Consider the following 19,421-nt stretch of genomic DNA (forward strand, 5'->3'; position numbering starts at 1 on the left):
CTATTGTAATTTAAATAAATATACATTTTCACAACACATTTCTTTCCGACAGAATTAAAATAACGTTGAATAGTTGTTAAATATAACGAATTTAAGACTTTTATAACGTCCGTTAAAATAATAAATACAAGCGCATCGAAAAGGTGCTCAGTAACGATTCCTATGGCACAACTTTTTATATTAAAACACATTATTGTTAAATGGAAAATAAAAACAACGATATAGTGCTTAAATAGTGATGTAACGAATACGAATATTCGTATTCGCTGAATAGTAGACATCTACCGAATATTCGTAATCGGCGAATATACGAATATTTAATAACGAACAGTCAGCCATGTACAGTCGCTTCGGAAAGACTTTTTTCAACGGCTGGAAACATCCAGACTGAAAAAAAAAATCGCCTAAAACCAGAAAATCTACAAATTTTAAGTATGTTTTTTAAATAAAAATTATTCCTATTGTAAATATTAATTATTATAAGAAGACTAAACATTCATTCAATAAATAAGTCTTTTATTACCAAGGCGAGATATTCGTATTCGTATTCATAAAAGTAGTATTCGTTGCATCACTAGTGCTTAATATGTTAAATTAACAATTCATCAAGGTATTGGTCAATTCCATTCAACCAAAAAGCTGTTACAGGTAAAGATAGAAACATGTATTTAGATTAAATGTCAGGTTACCTTTAATTTACATAATAAACGAAAGCTGTCAATCACCACAAGCTAGAAGCTATTCCATTTTAAACCATGCTTCGAATAACAACGTTCGTACTGTGTGGGGTTTTCCTGTGAGTAAAATATTTCATTAACTTTGTAGATTTAACATTAATTTTAAAATATTTTTTAGCATATATTTATATGCTTTATTTAAACGATAAGCAATGAACAAGAGTAGCTTGAAACATTTATACTTTATATGCTGAAAAAACTAAAAAAAACTTCTATAATAATTTACTTACCCAAAGTGACGGTATTTCAATTCTATCGTTTATTGCTACATATTTTGATATTTAATACACATGTATATTACTCTATTTTGCAGGGTATCTGCAGATATTGGGCCTATTATAAAAGAGCTAAAAGTAAAGACAGATTTACAGTATGTAATCATCGATCTATTGAATCGCATAGCAAGGAAGGAGGACGTTTCATGTGTTGCAGCAATAACCGACACCGTTTATTTGAACGTGTTTGAAGGAGGGCTGTTTAAGAAAACTTTTCCAATGTCTTTCGTGACGGTAGTCAAAATTTATGAGATATAAATACTACTAATTTTGCAAAGTTTTAAAGAATATTCTTATGTATGAACTATATTTGTTATTTTTTTACGCAAAACAACAAGGGATTTTGAGCATCTATATATATTTTAGACTTGCGATTGAAAACGCGCGCTACGGCTAGTGATAAAATAATAAAAAAAATGATATAAACTTAGATTCGCTCAATTCCCTTAACCAATTCTACAATGTCTTCATACTTTAATTCCATAATAAAAAATACTTTGGAAAATATTTTAAGATTGTCGTAGAAGAACGCGAAGATCTGCTATCACCAAACTTTTATACGCTGGAGTCTATACGACAAGCGAAGAAAGATGGCTGCAATGTGTACTTAATTATTTTAGCCAACGGTTTACAAGCTACGAGACTACTAACATTTGGGGATAGGTAAGATTTTTACACCATCTTATGTTACCTACTTGATTATAGGTGCAATCAATCATGATGTCTTTATACTGCGACGCACCTACCTCGCATGCTTGATAGCACCACGAGGTATCACGCTTGTGCGTGCGTACCTCGTAGGTTATATTATTTTGTGTTGTATAGTCCATTTATTAAGGAGAGCTAGAGAGCAATGATCAAATTGCAAAAGTGGGGAATAAATCGTTTAAAGCAGACGAAGTCAGATAGTAGTTACCTATAACATGATAAAGTTTGCATTATCTCCAACAAAATTGCAAGTCTCTTGTTCTTTTGTAACAAAAACCTTTCATTTCTTCTTAATAGATACCGTCTGCTTGACACGAGAGCCATGTTTATAATGCTCCACGACATACGACTATTTCACAGCGACTTCCACTATCTTTGGAAGCGAATAGTCAACGTTATTTTCATAAAGCACCATAAGAAAGTCATTGGAAAACTCAAAAGCAAAGCTTGGTTCGATCTATCTACAATACCATTCCCGAATCCAATAAAAGAAGTTTTTATATCTCAAAGGGTGGATATTTGGAGGAATGGTAGGTTTCACTATGGAAGAGACTTGTTTGTTGATAAAACAAGCAATCTGAATGGTGAGATTTTAAAGGTGGTGTATTTGGAACACGTCCCTTCTGTGACGGTTATGAAAACGAATGAAACGAATAAAGTCAGCGGTGTTGAGGTAGAAGTAAGTTTAGTTGTTTTTTAATGCTTATGTTATTTATAGAACTAACATAAACCTAGTAGTTTTTTTTTTATTCTAGATAGGGAAGCGCTTGACCACAATCTCGCCTGACGGAAAGCTAAGATATGCGGTACGCGCTTCCCTAGTAGGTACCGGTTCACTCTTCGCTTGAATATCTGCGATATATAGAAATGACGAAGATAAATCTTACAGATCCTCAACACACTCTCCCAAAAGATGAATTTCAAACCAAAATTATATCAAGCGATCAACGCAGAGCTGCATAAATGGGGTGAAAAGCAGGCCAATGGTTCTTTTTCTGGTCTTCTCGGTGAAATAGTGAATGGTAAAGCGGATTTAGCGCTGGGCAATCTGCAGTACACACCGTACCATTTGGATTTAACGGATCTAAGTATACCATACACGTCGCAATGTTGGACTTTCCTTACGCCTGAAGCGCTGACTGATAATTCGTGGAAAACGCTTATCTTGCCATTTAAGTAAGCGAAATTCCCCTTATTTTAATTCTAACCCTTTGTCTTGTGTGTAAAAAAAAATAAAAGATGAAGGTAATATCGTCCATTCCACACGGCACAACATTTATCTCAATGGTTTTATAACAGAGTACTTAGTCTTTATTTTAAATTTTAATGTAAGTATGAACTTTTTGTCTAGATTGTACATGTGGGTCGCGGTTCTCCTGGTCCTATTGGTGACAGGATCGATTTTCTACGGCTTAGCCTATTATTACTTGGACTTGTTAGATTTCAAGGAACAATCAAGAAATCCAGACAAGAAAGAAAATCTTAGTGGTAAATGCATGAGAGTTAGTTATGTATAAAAACGACTAGAAGGATATTGATAAAACTTTCAAAGCTTTTTAATCTTATAAAGCTTATTAGTCAATTGCAATAGGGCATAGGCTATAATTTATTTTGAACTTGAATCTACACAGTAGGTACCTACATATGCGCAAACGAAGTTACAGGTAGAGCTAGAAAACTTATCTATATCAGAGATTACGGTTTTAGAAAGTAAAATATAAAGGCAAACGCATTATTTTACACCTTCAATTACTCTTTTTTTTTTTGTACATAACTAGTTTAAGTGTTACCTACTTAAATGTTTTTAATTTTTTTTATTATTTCGATATACTTATACTCTGTCCATTATATTATTTGCTTTTTGACAGCTTCACGCCTATGTATAATTGTATTGTCTATGTTAAAATGTCATACAAATAATTATCGTACTTCATGGACAGGTCCCGCCCACTTAGTGATGCCTACACAGAATTATTCAATGATGGGTCGATAGATTAAAATAATCGATAGAAATACTCTGTAAAATATATCCGATACAGAAAAACTCTTCTATTATGTTATATAATTTAAACGTAAAGACAACCAAATTGTAAGATAGAAACCAATAAATAATAAAATATTAGTTTAGTTTAGTTTTAACATACAATGCATAGATATGTGGTCTTATTATTACATATCTTATTAGTACGTTTACGTTGTAATTATTATTTACGTACCTGATTCGATTTATGATAATATTTTGAATTTATAATTGAAATGGTATCACAATCGATAATCTTTTGAACATCACTTCTGGTATCACCCGTCGAGCCACAGAGTACATTGAATATACGGGTATAGAGTAAACAGTGCTAAAAATGAATGGGCGCCATCTATCGAGCGATGTCCGGACTATTACATATAAATGTATAACTATACCGCCTATAACTATTATTATAGGTAGTTTTATTATATAACGCTATTTTTATCTGTTTCATAAGGATTTCTGAATAAAACAAAATATTATAAGTATTATTATTTTTTATTTATATTTCTTCTATTACAATACAAAAAAGCTTGTTTTTGAATAGGATCATTATTATTCAGTTCCCGACTGGTACCGTCCAAGATTTTATTTGTACATTTACACCACCTATACGTAAAAAATCGGCTTGAAAAGTCGAACATAAATTCTATCACATCTTTTTTATGATTTGTACACTGAGCAAAGCTTGTATTAATTAATACATACATCAGTGTTTTAATGTAAGCATTTAAGTTGTTAATTTCACTTTTTTTTGATAGAATGTAAAATGTAACATCCTGCATTTCAGAAAAACATCTCTTTAATTTATCGTTGGGATAAGTTAAATATTGTTTATTTTTCTTGTATTCTCTCCTTCTTATATATTTATTAGAATCGGACTTATCAAAAAAATCTTTTACACACGACTCACAATTTTTGAAAATTTTTTTTGCTTTGCTTAATAAGTATCCGGATACGTACTCTAGCTGAGCCTTTATTCTGGGATCCCTTTGCTTAATTTCGTAATCAATTATTATGTTTTCATTCATTAGATCTTCATAATCAATTTCGCATCTTTCGTTACTAATTTTATTTGGTGCAAAAAATATGTCATCAAATGATTGGAACACATTACAAAAATCATCTTCGCAATTCGAACCCGGAGAATAATTGCTACTCAAACTACTAACTAATAAGGAGGCAAAAGCTACTTCAAAGTTAGCACATGTAGGCGAGTTGCTTCGAATTCCATGACTACGTATGTTGCCAAAAAAATTTTCAAGGGGATCTTGATTGAAATGTCTGCACCAAATTGATTTGACATTATATTCACTGAAAAGTTTTTCTCGCAGTAGTTCCATATTTTCTAAGGTATGTATCCAATTATTAATGGATGGAACGGTACCAGTTTTTCCATTTACGCTTATAAATTTCATTGTTTTTAAAATTCTTTTGGCTTCAGTCCACAGTTCTTTGTGGGCTGAATTTGGTGTCACACTGGTCAGCAGGTTTTTGCCACTTCGATTTTTTGCATTTTTATTGCTTCCATTCATGGAGTCAAATAAGTTATCAATAAAAATAATAAAATCTGCAGTATTTTTCGATTCTTCAGACAGTATCCCAATTTCTGTAACAAAAAATAAGGTTTTGTTTAAAATGACATTTTTGACTAATGATGAAGTACATCAAAAATTCTGTAATCCAATCAGATAGCCAGCTTGCTTATCTATTGGTAATTTTTTTCTATTTAATTTACTCTAATTGCTCTGTAATTGTGAAAGTGAAAAGACTAACTTTCGTATTTATCCTTAGGCCGGTTGCAGAGCTTCACCGACCATCAGTGCGTACGTCAGTCGCGCTTGTCATAATATGTATGGAAATTCATAAAACCGTTCATAGCTAGACCGACCATAGGGCGTATTCAGAAAGAAAGCTTGAAACTTATAAGCGCTTATCGGCGCTTATAAGCGCTGATCGGCGCCGACAAGTTTGTTGAAACTTGTTGGAACTTGTCGGCGCCTATCAGCGCTTATAAGCGCATGTTCATATATTTTCCTGCGCGGGTTACCAGCGCTTATAAGCGCCGATAAGCGCTTATAAGTTTCAAGCTTTCTTTCTGAATACGCCCATACGCACGCATATTCCATACATATGACAAGCGCGACTGACGTACGCACTGATGGTCGGTGAAGCTCTGCAACCGGCCTTAATGATAATATAATAACTTAATGATAAAACCATGGGGGAAATTAAATTACTTTTTCATATGAATATATGTATGTACCTAGTGGTTCATATTTATAGGGGTGTTTATATGTCTCATTAAATGAGTTAAGCATCAAGGGCATAGTGATTTTTCGGATCAAAGGCCAATTTTGTATGGGAGCACCAATTTTTTTTTCATATCAGAAAAGTAGATCAGTTTCATGGGCTCATCAACTCTTCTTAAGTACTGCTTGAGAATTTTTTTTTTTTTTTTTTTTTTTTTTTTATACGTTGATAGGTGGACGTTTGACCCCAGTCCCACCTGATGGAAAGTGGTGACGAGATCTAAGGTGGTAAGTCACGCCCGCCTAGAAAGTGCCTGTTAATTCGTCTCTTGAAAATTCCCATGTTGTACTTCTCTGGAAAGACGGACGCCGGCAGAGAATTCCACTCTTTGGCAGCTCGCATTAAGAAGGAGGACGCAAAGCGTGCTGTGCGTGCAGTCGGCATTTCTACCAGATAAGGGTGGTATCCCGCCGTGCGCCTGGACGTTCTTTGGAAAAAAGGGGAAGCTGGGATAAGGCCATGTAATTCAGTTGCACATTCCCCGAAATGAAGTCGATAGAAAACTGAGAGACTGGCGATTTTGCGGCGATGACCAAGGCTCAGAAGCCGGTTTTCGAATAGCTGGTCGTTTCCAATAATTCGCTTGGCGCGACGTTCCATAGCTTCCAGAACATAGAGGTGACATTTGGCAGTACCTGCCCAGAGGTGGCAGCAGTATTCCACACAAGATCGAACTTGAGCTTGATAAAGAGTTAAAAGCTGTTCAGATGTGAAATACTGCCGCACCCTAGCTAGTATGCCAAGTTTTTTGGCTGCGAGTTGAGCTTTGGACGTAATAAACTGGCCAAAATTGAGGGTTGGCGATAGTGAAACTCCAAGCATTTCTAAGTTGTCGGCTAGTTCTATCGGCACACCGCGGAAAGAGGGAGTTAGAATTTTGTTACACCCTGTATACACATGCTACTCTTTTTAGCGAGAAAACGTCTTATTGCTATGAGAAAATATTTAAACCTCACGGCGGAAAGCTAGCATAAACAAAAAAATAATTAGTTTATAAACTTACCAGCTAAATAGCCCATTGTTTTCCCAACAGTTTGACTGAAGAGTTGAGCAGCGTACTTAACTTTCATTTTCGGTATTTTTTCTTTCAAGCAATGGCTTTCTGTCAAATTTTTTATAATTTTTAAACCTTTATATGTAGGATTATTGTGGTATAGTTCCACAATATGTTCCCACTTGGCAACTTTACTTTCTCCATTTATTACATATTGTAAATTTTTAGTGATCAAGTTGTTTCGTAAACCTTTCAACATGTGTGGGACATCATACAATGGGATAACTACTTGACCATCAACTGTAAATACTTTCTCTCTTAAAACTTGATTTCTCCTCAAATGCTCTTCTCTATTTGCTTCTATAAGGCTATTAATTGCAGCAGTGTTTGAGGTGCCTTGGTCACAAACAGTCGCAACAACGACAAATCCAATAAAATGAAGCTTTTTTATTATAAGTTCTATTTGCGCTGCTAAAACCTGTTTCGGTGTACTACTTGAGCAGAATGAATAATAAATTGGCTGCTTGTAGTTTCTGACTACTCCTCGTATCATGTACACTAGAACATGGTCAGCAATCTGTTTCTTCGGTTCCCCCAAGTAGTTTACAAAGCCAGTAACTTTATCCTTTTTTCTGTTGTAATCAAAATGTGGGGTGAGAGCCATTTCATCAAAAATAAGGGTGCATAATTTTTCACTATCCTTCATTTTTTGCACTTTTTTTTTTTAATTGATCAAATATTTTTTCATTAATCGTATAGGAGCTACCAACGTTGACAAGTGAGAATTTTAGTATAGTTGGTTTTTTGATATATTGTTCCTCTAGCTATTTCGGTTAGAGTCCGCGCAGTCTGGCTGGCCGGAGTGGTTGCGTTCAGTAGTGCGCATCTTATCTGCACAGGAAATTATCCTTAATTTAAAGTCATTTTTTAACGCGTAATTTTTAAACTTTTGCCTTTAGATAGATCCATCAATCATAATTTTTTTATTGCAAGACGTTTTTTTCGTTGTTAAATAGGTACCAGACGCAATTTTTAATTTCGTTTTTATAAAAAATTCAAATTATTTTAGAATGTCTGTAAATTTCATATTATGTTCTTCAAACATAATATAATCTAAAATTAATTAGCCAGACGCTAATTCGATTGTTAAGTATTAAATATGTACAAATAAAAACGTAGTGAAAGTAGGTAAGTATAACAATTTGATGATTGTGTATATGGAGAGATAGTTTAAAGTGCAAGACAGATAGAAAGGGTCGGCCGCGAAAATTAAATAACAATAAACAATAACTTTTTTTTTTCGAAAATATAAGATGCATAGAAATTGAATTGTTCCTACTCTAGGATTCCCTGTGTTGTGGGAATAAGTACCTTCCATTGGTACATTTTATTCCTTAGGTTAAAAATAAACTATTAGGGTACATCAACAATCTTCTATACAAAACAATTTTTTTTATTACTCAACTAGCGACCCGCCCTGGCTTCGCACAGATGCGATGCTGATACTAAAATATATATATATAAATCTCGTGTCACAATGTTTGTCCTCAATGGACTCCTAAACCATATAAAATTCGCACACCATGTGCAGTTCGATCCAACTTGAGAGATAGGATAGTTTAAACATGTAGGTACCACGGGTGAAGCCGGGGCGGACCGCTAGTATACTAGCTATATAAATTCATGCTAACTAGGGGAGACCGAGGGGAGTTGAAACAATTTTCACGTTTTGTTTAATATAACTTATACTATTATCAGAAATCTTATGGTACTGGTATCAATCGATAGGTTATTCTATACACTTGCGAATGGTTAGCATAAATAAACGGTAAGCGTTGAAAATGGTGGTGAAAAATTGACTTAATCGTAACAAGTCAACTTGTTTCAATTCCCCTCATACCGAGGTAAGATGAAACAGAGGTCGAGGAGAGTTGAAACATAATGATTCTGGGGAGTAATAGGAGCTGCAAAATAAAAATGATGATTGAATTCAAAGGTTTTAATTAAAACTTATAATTTCAAGTAATCAACGACCTTTATAAGTAATATTTTAATAACATATCAGTCAAGAAGGTCTAATACAAATAATAAACACCTAAACTACTAAAAATTAACATGCGTAACATCAATTATAATCAGTCGAATCAACAAAATGTTTTAAATTTTTATAAAACTAAATCTTTTACATAAAATAGTTAATAATCTGTCGTTTTTAAAGTATAACAATCAGTACCTACTATAAACTATATAAGGAACAATAATTTAAAAAATGTCAAAGACAAAGTAGACGATTCGGCTTAGACGATAACATAAATAATTCTGACAGTGAGAGGGAAGATGATGATGATGATGATTATGGAGATGGCTTTTTAAATTTAACAATGTAATTGTTTAACCTTCATTGATATAGTTTTTATTCCATTCTTTTTAATGTATGGTAACTTTAATTTATTTTTCACTTTTATGTTTTTTTTTTCATTTTAACTTTTTAATTTATAAGAACAAGTGTAAATAATATTGTATTCTTGCAATTATTTCCTGTCGCATAATTAAAATACACTAGCTGATGAGCTGCATGCTTCATTACTTTTTTTTATTTATACTCATTTTTTAATACTTAACAATCGAATTAGCGTCTGGCTAATTAATTTTAGATTATATTATGTTTGAAGAACATAATATGAAATTTACAGACATTCTAAAATAATTTGAATTTTTTATAAAAACGAAATTAAAAATTGCGTCTGGCACCTATTTAACAACGAAAAAAACGTCTTGCAATAAAAAAATTATGATTGATGGATCTATCTAAAGGCAAAAGTTTAAAAATTACGCGTTAAAAAATGACTTTAAATTAAGGATAATTTCCTGTGCAGATAAGATGCGCACTACTGAACGCAACCACTCCGGCCAGCCAGACTGCGCGGACTCTAACCGAAATAGCTAGAGGAACAATATATCAAAAAACCAGCTATACTAAAATGACTTCTTTTTCAACGTTAATAGCTCCCGTACCATAATGCCCGGTCTCAAAGCAGCTCTTGAAATCATTCTACTTAAAGTCATTGGGGAAGGCAGAATAAACATCTTGCTGAGCCATTTGTAGCATTTTGGTCCACGCTTATAAACAGAAAGCGCCATTATTTTCTCCTCTTTAGTAAATCGTCGCCCCATTTTAGGCTTGCTAATTTCACGAAACTGCATAATAGTAAAAATAGCAGCCAATCTTTTGAATTTGCTGAGTGCATTTTGAAATGCTGTATTATTGTAAAGATTGTTAGCATTTTTAAGTCTCTGCTTGTATGAATTGTTTTTTTTCTGTAGTTTCTGTATCTCCTTGTACAAACGTGGCCCATCATTTGTTGTATGTTTCTTAGTGCTTCCTGGAAAAAAAAGTTTTGAATTAATATGAGAAGAAAGGAGAGATTTAAGATTTTTGCCAAAGATAAAGTGTTCAGAGGCCACCACCACACACGTGTAGAAAAAAGCCTTTAGTAATTTTTTTTTTAAAGTTGAAGCATCATGGTGTAATGTTAATAAGCAGCTAATGAGCAAACACTTTCTATGTATGTAGTTGTATCATCACTACATAGTATAAAACAAAGTCGCTTTCTCTGTCCCTATGTCCCTATGTCCCTTTGTACGCTTAAATCTTTGAAACTACGCAACGGATTTTGATGCGGTTTTTTTTAATAGATACAGTGATTCAAGAGGAAGGTTTATATCCATTAAATAGTGGGAAGTACTGTTATTTTTGAGGTTTCTAATGTGATGTCGTAAATAATAACATTTTTTCCGCTTATATTGCAAACGCAGGCTGAACTTTACGAGTTTTATCAAAATAATGTACTAAGTATTGTACACATTGAAAAGGTCTACAGAAAAGTCCGGGATGGTATATGTCTATCTCTTATGGATAACCCACAATAACTTTTTTTTGTCATTTACTTTTTACGACAAATAATGGCTAATTTTGGAAGCGATTTTAACCAATACAGCATTAATCTTTAACCAATTAAATACCTTGAATACATTTTTCATCTAATATAGATCTATATGGCCCTTTACACCGTATGATTTAAGTGAATATTTTCGAAGATATTAAGGATTTAAAAATTGCGGGACGTAGCGTTTGCGGCGGTACCTGCCGGCCGCCCGGCTATATATTTTATACCCGTGCGTAGAGCGGGCCGCTATGTTTTTATATACAACGTTCACAGTTTTTCTGTAGTGTATTTAGTATCAGCATTGCACCCGTGCGAAGCCGGGGCGGGTCGCTAGTAAGAGGAATATGGTATTGATACAACATCTCAATACAAAGTTCTAATAAATTGTGATTTTTTGGCTAAAGGATGATAATTTGAGTAAACAGCTAAATAAAAGTAAAATTATGAAAAAAAATTCGCATACAAAAGTTTTTACATAAGTTCTTAAACTTTGAAAATTACATTTCATATTAATAGGGAATGGAAAATAACCTAACACTAAAATTATGATAAGTTTCCCTTAAAAAGTAGTGTTTGTTTTACTTAAATAAAAAAAATCTCTTTACTAAAGTTACCATAAATATGAATGAATGAATGAATGAATGAAATATGAAATAGTGTTATATTATAACATAAGTCAATGTGACCTGATTTCACCACTTCTGCCGTAAATACATTTATCTAGGATAGATATTATGTATGTAAGTAAATAAATTCCAAGAAAACTTACTTTTCGGAGTTTGGATGTTCAATTTAGTTCTGGCTTCAATTTGAGATGTTTGCTGTTTTCCTGTAGTTAAAGAAATGTTGGTTAGTTTATAAATTAAACTTTGTTTTATTATCAGGAATAAATTGTTATACCATATCACATGTTGTATGAGAAAATTTCTCCATACAAAGTTAAAAAATTGTGATTTTTAAAGTGAAACTTTTATTACATCGTCTCAAACTTTTTGGTCTGTGTAGCGCATGTCGCGTGTATCGCGGCTGCCGAGTAGGTATACCTACTCGGCACGCGACATGCGCTACACAAAGCAGTGTTCGGAACCGTTCGAACAGTTTCACTTTTACCGTGGTTTCATAAAACCACACAACATTTTTTTTCTAAGGTCGGAATAAATACCTTTCTAAGGTTTAAGAGTTCTTAAGGGTAAACAATTACATTCCATAATAATAGGGAAAGGAAAATAACCTATCTAACACTTGTAATATTGTGATAAGTTTCCCTCAAAACATACAGAAATGGTGGGATATAAACTAAACTTTATTTTATTCTCAAAAATAAATTGTTATTCCTTCAACTTATTGATATTAAATGTTACAATAATTAAATAATTATTAATTAACGATAGTTTATAAATATTAACTATGCATAGCAATTATCTATCATTTCAAATATAGTTAAAAAATGTTAACAATAATATGACATATTTCACAGATAACATCGCATGTTGTATGAGAACATTTTTTTTGAAAATTCATAAGAAGTAATTCTTCAGATTTGTTTAGTTTAAGTGTACCTAGATCAGTCCATTGAAAATTCATAAGAAGTAATTCTTCAGATTTGTTTAGTTTAAGTGTACCTAGATCAGTCCATTGAAAATTCATAAGAAGTAATTCTTCAGATTTGTTTAGTTTAAGTGTACCTAGATCAGTCCATTTTAAGTATTAGTTGTCTATTTTAAACCAACGTCAAAAAAATGAGAAGGAGGTTCTCAATTCAGCTGGTACCTATATTTTTTTTGTTACTCGGATCACAAGACTTTCAGGATTGATTACTTTATTACTTTACTCAATATTTTAAATAAATTATGATTAGTAATAAAAATACAACAGCTGACATACCTGATGATGAAGGCAATGCTGCTGAAATTTCTTCAGTACAGCAATGAGAATCTTTGGCAGTTGTAACATCAGCCAATGGAACTGTTTTTGTAAAACCTGTAAAAGATTTTAGTACCTATATTACCTATGACGTAGTAAAAATAAATGATAAAATACATTGCAATTACAAGATAAGCCATTATGTATTAATGAAGCAAGAAATTAATTCATCAAAAGAAGTTCAAACTTTTACAATTTCTCAATATGTTTTGGAAATTGATGTAATTTACTACCTACTTATTGTTTTAGGTACAAAGTAGTACAAAAACTATTTTTGTATATTACTTAAAAATTGGGGGCCCCGAGAGTTTATAATGGTCAAAGTTTATGGCTACTTTAAGGCACCTTGTTTCATGTTTGTTTTCTCTGTTTTCCATGGCACAAGATATGCTTAGTATGATATAACAGGACTTGATGCGGATTGAGTACCTAATTATTTTTAAAAATAAATTATAAATAATAAAACAGCTGACTAACCTGATGTTGAAGGCAATGCTGATGAAATTCCTTCAGTATAGCTATAAGCAGCTGCAACATTTGTAACATCGGCCAATGGAAGGCTTTTTTTAAAACCTGCAAAAAAGTTATAAGTTAATAAGGTACATACATATATTATGAAGTAAGATATTATATATGATGAAATACAGTGCAGTAATATGATAAACTGTTATATTATGTACTAATGATGCAAAAAATAAATTCATCAACAGAAGTTCAAAATGTTATAACTGACTATTATTCAATATTTTTTTGGAAATTTATGTACCTACTTACCTACTTATGTTAACTCAATAATTATTTTTTCTCTTTTACTTCAAAATCAGGGGCTCTGACATTATTGGTCAAAGTTAGCCGATAAATAGTTTTATAGAGATTTATTCTGTGCAAAAGATTCGCTCATAATAAAATAAGTTACATGTCAAAATAAAATAAGATCGTCAAAAATATAAAATAACAAAAGAATTAATTAATTAATAAAGTATATAGGTAAACCACCCTATTATTGGCACTCTACCAATTTATTGGCATGCTCCAGTTTTTTTAAGAAAATTAAGATTTTTTTGTAGCCAGTATAAATTTTGTAGTTGAAATTAATAAGTAGCGTATCATTCTTTACTCAACTAGCTAACAATGTTTTTTATTTCTTAAAACATTGCGGCGTATCAACCATCTGTTTGACAAGCCGGGACTTGTGTGGCAAAAATATTCAAAATATTCGTTTTTTACTAAGGTAAGAGCTATCATGAACTTAAAAAGAAATTGCAATTCCGTTATGTTTTTCTTATGCATATTCATTTTGTCTTATTATTGAATGTATGAACTGCCTTTTTTAAACATTATTTTAAAATTTAACAGCCAACTTTTAGTTATTTGTGGTATGCCAACAATTGGACTGTTTAAAATCTGTTTATCCATTTTATTGGCACACAAAAATGTTAATTGAAACTTAAAAATTACTTATGATGTCATTCAATCAGAACTGTGATTTAATCGTAAGCTAAAATTGTTCTATGTTTTATTTAAGTAGGTTTTTTGGTTGTCTAAAACCATATTTAAAAAATAAGCGTTCCAACTGAAATGGTATGTTCCTCTACAAATAAATGTGACACTTCTTTTAACAAAGTCTTTTATTTTGTTTATTTCAAAATTAATTTCTGTTAATTTATGAATGGTAAAAATTAACTTTAAGATGTCATAGTCACACTTTGAAAGCCCTACTTAAGATCTAGTAAATATTTTTCAGTCTTGAATAGTGACAATAATTGGAAACAATCACTGCCAATAAAAGGTTTGACTATGCCAGCAACTGGTATTTTTGGTTTTTCTTTTAAAGATTCACTATATTAAATAAAGAGATTTAATTTAAAATTGAAAAGTACTTTATAATATTCTCCATAGATTAGAATACCAGTATAAATGTTTTTTTCTTAATTAAAACATAATTGTACATGCAAATTTCACCGGTTTTGTGAAGTAGCTGCTTAAAGTGCCAATAATTGGGTGGTTTATTTAAAATAACAAAAATAATTATAAAACTTTTTCTAAATGTTTAGTCACCTGGCAAATACAATGAAGGGACAGCATTAGGACTAAGCATTTTGCTTCTGGTGTGATACTGAATTTCAAAATGTTGATGACAAATTTTGCGATATTTATAAATATATGCATTATCCAAAGCCAAAATTTCGCCTCCAATTCTATAAAGCCATATCCGGAAACGTTCCATGTCTTTATCTGGATTTGGAAACTTGTGAAGTATTTGTGTATCCGAACCTGAAAGTATAATTTGATGCATTATTATTAGAACTAGTAGCAATGTAAAGGCAATAATATATTATAATACCTAATAAATATTTAATTTATCATACTTAGTGTAATTTTTGTGCAATAACCGAGAAAAGTTTAGTACTAACAAGTGCTGATTTTATAAATGATGAATTTTATAGTTGAATAAAAAACATCAAATTATTCTTATACCTATATTACTTTTCAAATGATTCAAGAACTAAACTCGAAAACACTAGATTCACATTCAATTTTGAAATAGATAAGTAGGTACCTGTAATCATTTAAATTAGTTTTGTGTGAGATTGAGCATGAGTATTATCAATTTGCCAAATTAATAGTAACATTTCAAAGGCTGAGGGTTAAGGCATATAAAATGTACATATGGAAAATAGAAATAAAAGTAGAAATATAAGTTATTAGTGAAAATGTTTCAATGTAGGTAATTTTTGTAATTTTTTGCCATTTTACCATGCCAAAATAGGGTTTGTTTACTCGCTGAGCGTTCTGATTGGCTAATAAAGGTTAGTCGACCAATCAAAACTCCCGCTACTTAACGAAATATGCACGATTGGTGAAAAAGGCTAAAATATGCACTAACGCCGTAATTAGAGAGATTTATGCATTTGCATGCAAATGCATATAATCCGATGTCTAGTCATAATGTATTGCATAACAATGTGCTAGACATTAAGTACATCAAATAGCACTTTTTAAGGTAAATGCTTTGATTTTACGCTGATTATAAGTATAAGTTCTATTACTTTTGGCTAGGATGATAAAAGTAGAACATCTTGACAAACACAAACTAACCTAACTATCAGCCCGTGAGTAGCAAAGCCTAAACAGCAATGTATTTATTTGAGCTACTTATTTTGGCAAATCCAAATAAATAACACGATTATAGACTTACCACAGGTCGGCACACAGCACTTTTTCTCGGCAGCCATAGTGATCAGAAATGAAGTTGAGATCAAATCCAAAACGGAAGAATCAAAGTCCGGAGTCAAGCCTGGGGTCACGATTTTCAACAGATACATAAAAGTCCATAAACACGCCAATTCGTGGGGATAAATCCGAATAAACATAAAAAACACCATGAACGATTCCAATGCGCAAACGCCATGCAAACGCCGGTAAACGGAGTGAGGGGAGGGAGTGAGGGGGCGGGGGCAATAAACATAAAACAAACATGTGTCAACTGTCAACTGTCATCTGTCAAAAGAATTTGTAAGGCTGACATCTGTTAAGCTATGTCCGAACTAAAATGAACCAACATAAATGTACTGAGAGTGAAATGTTCTAGCTGAAAAGACCCTGCGTCGAGCTGTCAAAAAGCAATTCTTATAGTGGACAGACTATAGTTACTTATACTAGTTTAAAGTCTTTTTAAAGTAGGTTATTAACCTCTCAACTCATACCTATAGGAATACATTGAATGTAAATTTACTCATTAAAAACAGGCTTGCAGGTAATCCTGACTCATTTGAACGCTAACTGTCACCTCTGATGTTTGCAGATGCAAAACCAGTCGGCTTATACTTGTTCGGCGAAATTACAAACAGTATTCTATATACCTATGGAATGTTACTTGTCGTTTCCCTGCCTAAGCTGCCAACGGGCTGGTCGATACGGCTTTTGACTGGATGGTACTGGTTATATTGTATTTTATTAGTTGTATCGTACAGAGCGAGTATGACGGCCATTCTAGCCAACCCAGCACCTAGGGTCACTATAGATACGCTAAAAGAACTAGTTGATAGCAAGCTCACATGTGGTGGCTGGGGCAGCGAAACCAAGAACTTCTTCCAACAATCCTTAGACGAGAAAGGGCAGAAAATCGGAGAGAAATTTGAAAGCATTAACGATCCTGAGGAAGCCGCTGAGAGAATCGCAAAGGGCGTTTTCGCATACTACGATAGCGCCAATTTCCTTAAATACCTTAGTGTTAAACGAAAAAATGCAAACATGCACATCCAAGACGATAATTCGACGATCAATGCCACTGAAATGGTGAATGCCACGGGAATGGAAAGGAATCTTCATATAATGTCCGATTGCGTGGTTAACACGCCTATCTCTATAGGGTTCCATAAGAATTCACCTTTGAAGCCTCTAGCCGATATATATTTACGTCGAATAGTTGAAGTGGGGCTGGTAGAAAAATGGCTTAATGATGCCATGTACAAAATAAGATCTTTAGACACCAGTGAGGAGGAAATCAAGGCTTTAATAAATTTGAAAAAAATGTACTGTGCCTTCATTGCTTTAGCCATTGGCTATTCTGTGAGCTTTTTATGCCTCATAGGTGAATTCATTCATTGGAATTTCATTGTAAAAAAAGACCCTCAGTTTGATAAATACTATTTAGATGAATATTACAAGGCCAAGAATAAAAAGCATTGATTTGTATAACTAATTTATTATTAAAATTATTTTACATGATTGTTTAGAAATAAATATTGTGTCAGTCATTTTTAAGTCCTTTTCCAAACATAATTAAGTGGCACCATAGAACTTAAGAGGAATGTATTAACTAGTCATTTCAAAATATACTATTTAACTGAGTATGTACTTTTTTCTTTTTATCATTCTGAACATAATTAAAAATTAGACTAACATATCATTAAAAGTACATAAACATCAAATCTCATTAAACATTTCACAACATTTAAATAATGCAGTATTTCAAAGTTTAAATAAATTTGTCCAAACATTTCTGTCATATGAACATTATCCAAAGAGAAATGAGTATACTTTATAAAATTAATACTACAATTGTTTTTGTTCTGGATTGAAAGCCGGTGCCTTTGCACCTTCAGGGGCATTTTCTAAGATCCATGGATGCTGAAGTACACTGGCCAACGGTAACCTTTGTTCCGGATTAATCACTAATAATTTCCCCATCAAGTCTTTGGCTTTCTCTGAGATAAATTCTGGGTATTTGATTATAACATAGCGTATCTTTTTATAAGTTTGATGAGAATCCTTTGCGTCAAAGGGAGGTAAACCAACTAATAACTCATAGCATAATACTCCTAAGCTCCAAATGTCCACGGCATAGCTGTGTGGCTTCCCATCTATCATCTCAGGAGATAAATAATCCAAAGTACCACATAATGTCATGCGTCTAGAAGATGGTGAATGTACTGACCAACCAAAATCAGCTATCTTCAACTCCCAATTGTGGCCAATTAATAAATTCTCAGGTTTTAAGTCTCTATGTATAACTTTTTTTGTATGGCAATAAATTAGGGCTTTGGTCAAATCTCTTACATAAATAGCTGCAGTTCTGTCATCGAAACGCCCGCGTTCCTTCAACAATTTGTACAAAGCTCCATGTTTTGCGTATTCCAGGATAAAGTATATGCGTTTTTCGTCATGAAAGTAACCGTACATTCGCAGTATGTTGGGATGTCGAAGGCGACATTGTATCTCGACTTCGCGACGCACTTGATGCTCTATTTCCGAATCGTGAATTTGACTTTTGAATAATACTTTAAGCGCAACTACGTAGTGCGATTCCTTCTCTCTCGCTAAATAAACATTTCCAAATTTACCTTTTCCCAGAGGTCGTCCTAAGTCGAAATCCGAAATAGTCCATTGTTTCTTTTTCTCCTCTTTCTTTGCTTCAGGTTTTACTGGCTCTCCCGCTGCTGTTGTTTTGTTGTTGTGAGCAAGTGGTCGACTTACAGGCAGTGTTGGTACTTTGAAACCATCTGTTGTTGCTTGAATCATCGGTGTACTCGTAGAAGGCACTAAAGATCGTCCACCAATTGGAGGTCTATTTTCTTTGGACTCGCTCTTTTGAATATTCATAATTTATTATACTTTAATCCTATTTTAGTAGTTAGGCACTCATGAACACAATGTTCGCGGATTTTAGATTTGATTTGAATAAAATGACAAGTCCAACGTATTTAGTCGACAAGTTACCATATAAAAATTTTATTTTTAAAGTTTTTATTTCTAAGTTAGTGTGAATGAATGTTGAACGTTTATATTAATAACTTTAGATTTAAAAAATTGTTTTAAGATAATTTTATCTTATTGATTTCTAAATTGCTTCTTCTTTTTTGATGAATTTATTATTATTTTAATTTGAAAAGTGCATTCCACTTGTCAACCTTGTCAACCAAACAAATACAACAAATTATTGAATTCATATTTTTTTACAATGAAAATAAATAATAAACGTTTTTCAAACTATTCATT

The 19,421-nt window shown here is 32.6% G+C and overlaps 3 protein-coding genes across 3 annotated transcripts; 1 reads left to right on the forward strand and 2 right to left on the reverse strand.

Moving 5' to 3' along the window:
* Positions 1–1,068: 1,068 nt before the first annotated feature.
* Positions 1,069–17,787, forward strand: Ir68a (Ionotropic receptor 68a). Its single transcript, XM_089699533.1, has 6 exons — positions 1,069–1,246; positions 1,527–1,675; positions 2,018–2,399; positions 2,610–2,896; positions 3,072–3,208; positions 16,726–17,787. Exons 1-6 carry the CDS (start codon positions 1,232–1,234, stop codon positions 17,610–17,612), a joined length of 1,857 nt encoding a protein of 618 aa, XP_089555659.1. The 5' UTR covers positions 1,069–1,231; the 3' UTR covers positions 17,613–17,787.
* Positions 8,935–16,337, reverse strand: LOC149486200 (uncharacterized). Its single transcript, XM_089698555.1, has 7 exons — positions 16,120–16,337; positions 14,979–15,194; positions 13,398–13,493; positions 12,882–12,977; positions 11,767–11,826; positions 10,066–10,433; positions 8,935–8,997 (listed from the first exon to the last, which is right to left on the reverse strand). The coding sequence occupies exons 1-7, from the start codon at positions 16,304–16,306 to the stop codon at positions 8,935–8,937; spliced, it is 1,086 nt and encodes a 361-aa protein (XP_089554681.1). The 5' UTR covers positions 16,307–16,337.
* On the reverse strand, positions 17,772–19,138 carry aurA (aurora kinase A). The gene has a single exon (XM_089699532.1). It carries the CDS (start codon positions 19,023–19,025, stop codon positions 17,979–17,981), a length of 1,047 nt encoding a protein of 348 aa, XP_089555658.1. The 5' UTR covers positions 19,026–19,138; the 3' UTR covers positions 17,772–17,978.
* Between the last annotated feature and the right edge of the window lie 283 nt (positions 19,139–19,421).

This window comes from Colias philodice, chromosome 9, assembly GCF_061535455.1.
Source record: "Colias philodice isolate Cphi_HAF_F1 chromosome 9, ilColPhil1 Martin Lab GWU primary, whole genome shotgun sequence".
Taxonomy (NCBI): Eukaryota; Metazoa; Arthropoda; class Insecta; order Lepidoptera; family Pieridae; genus Colias; species Colias philodice.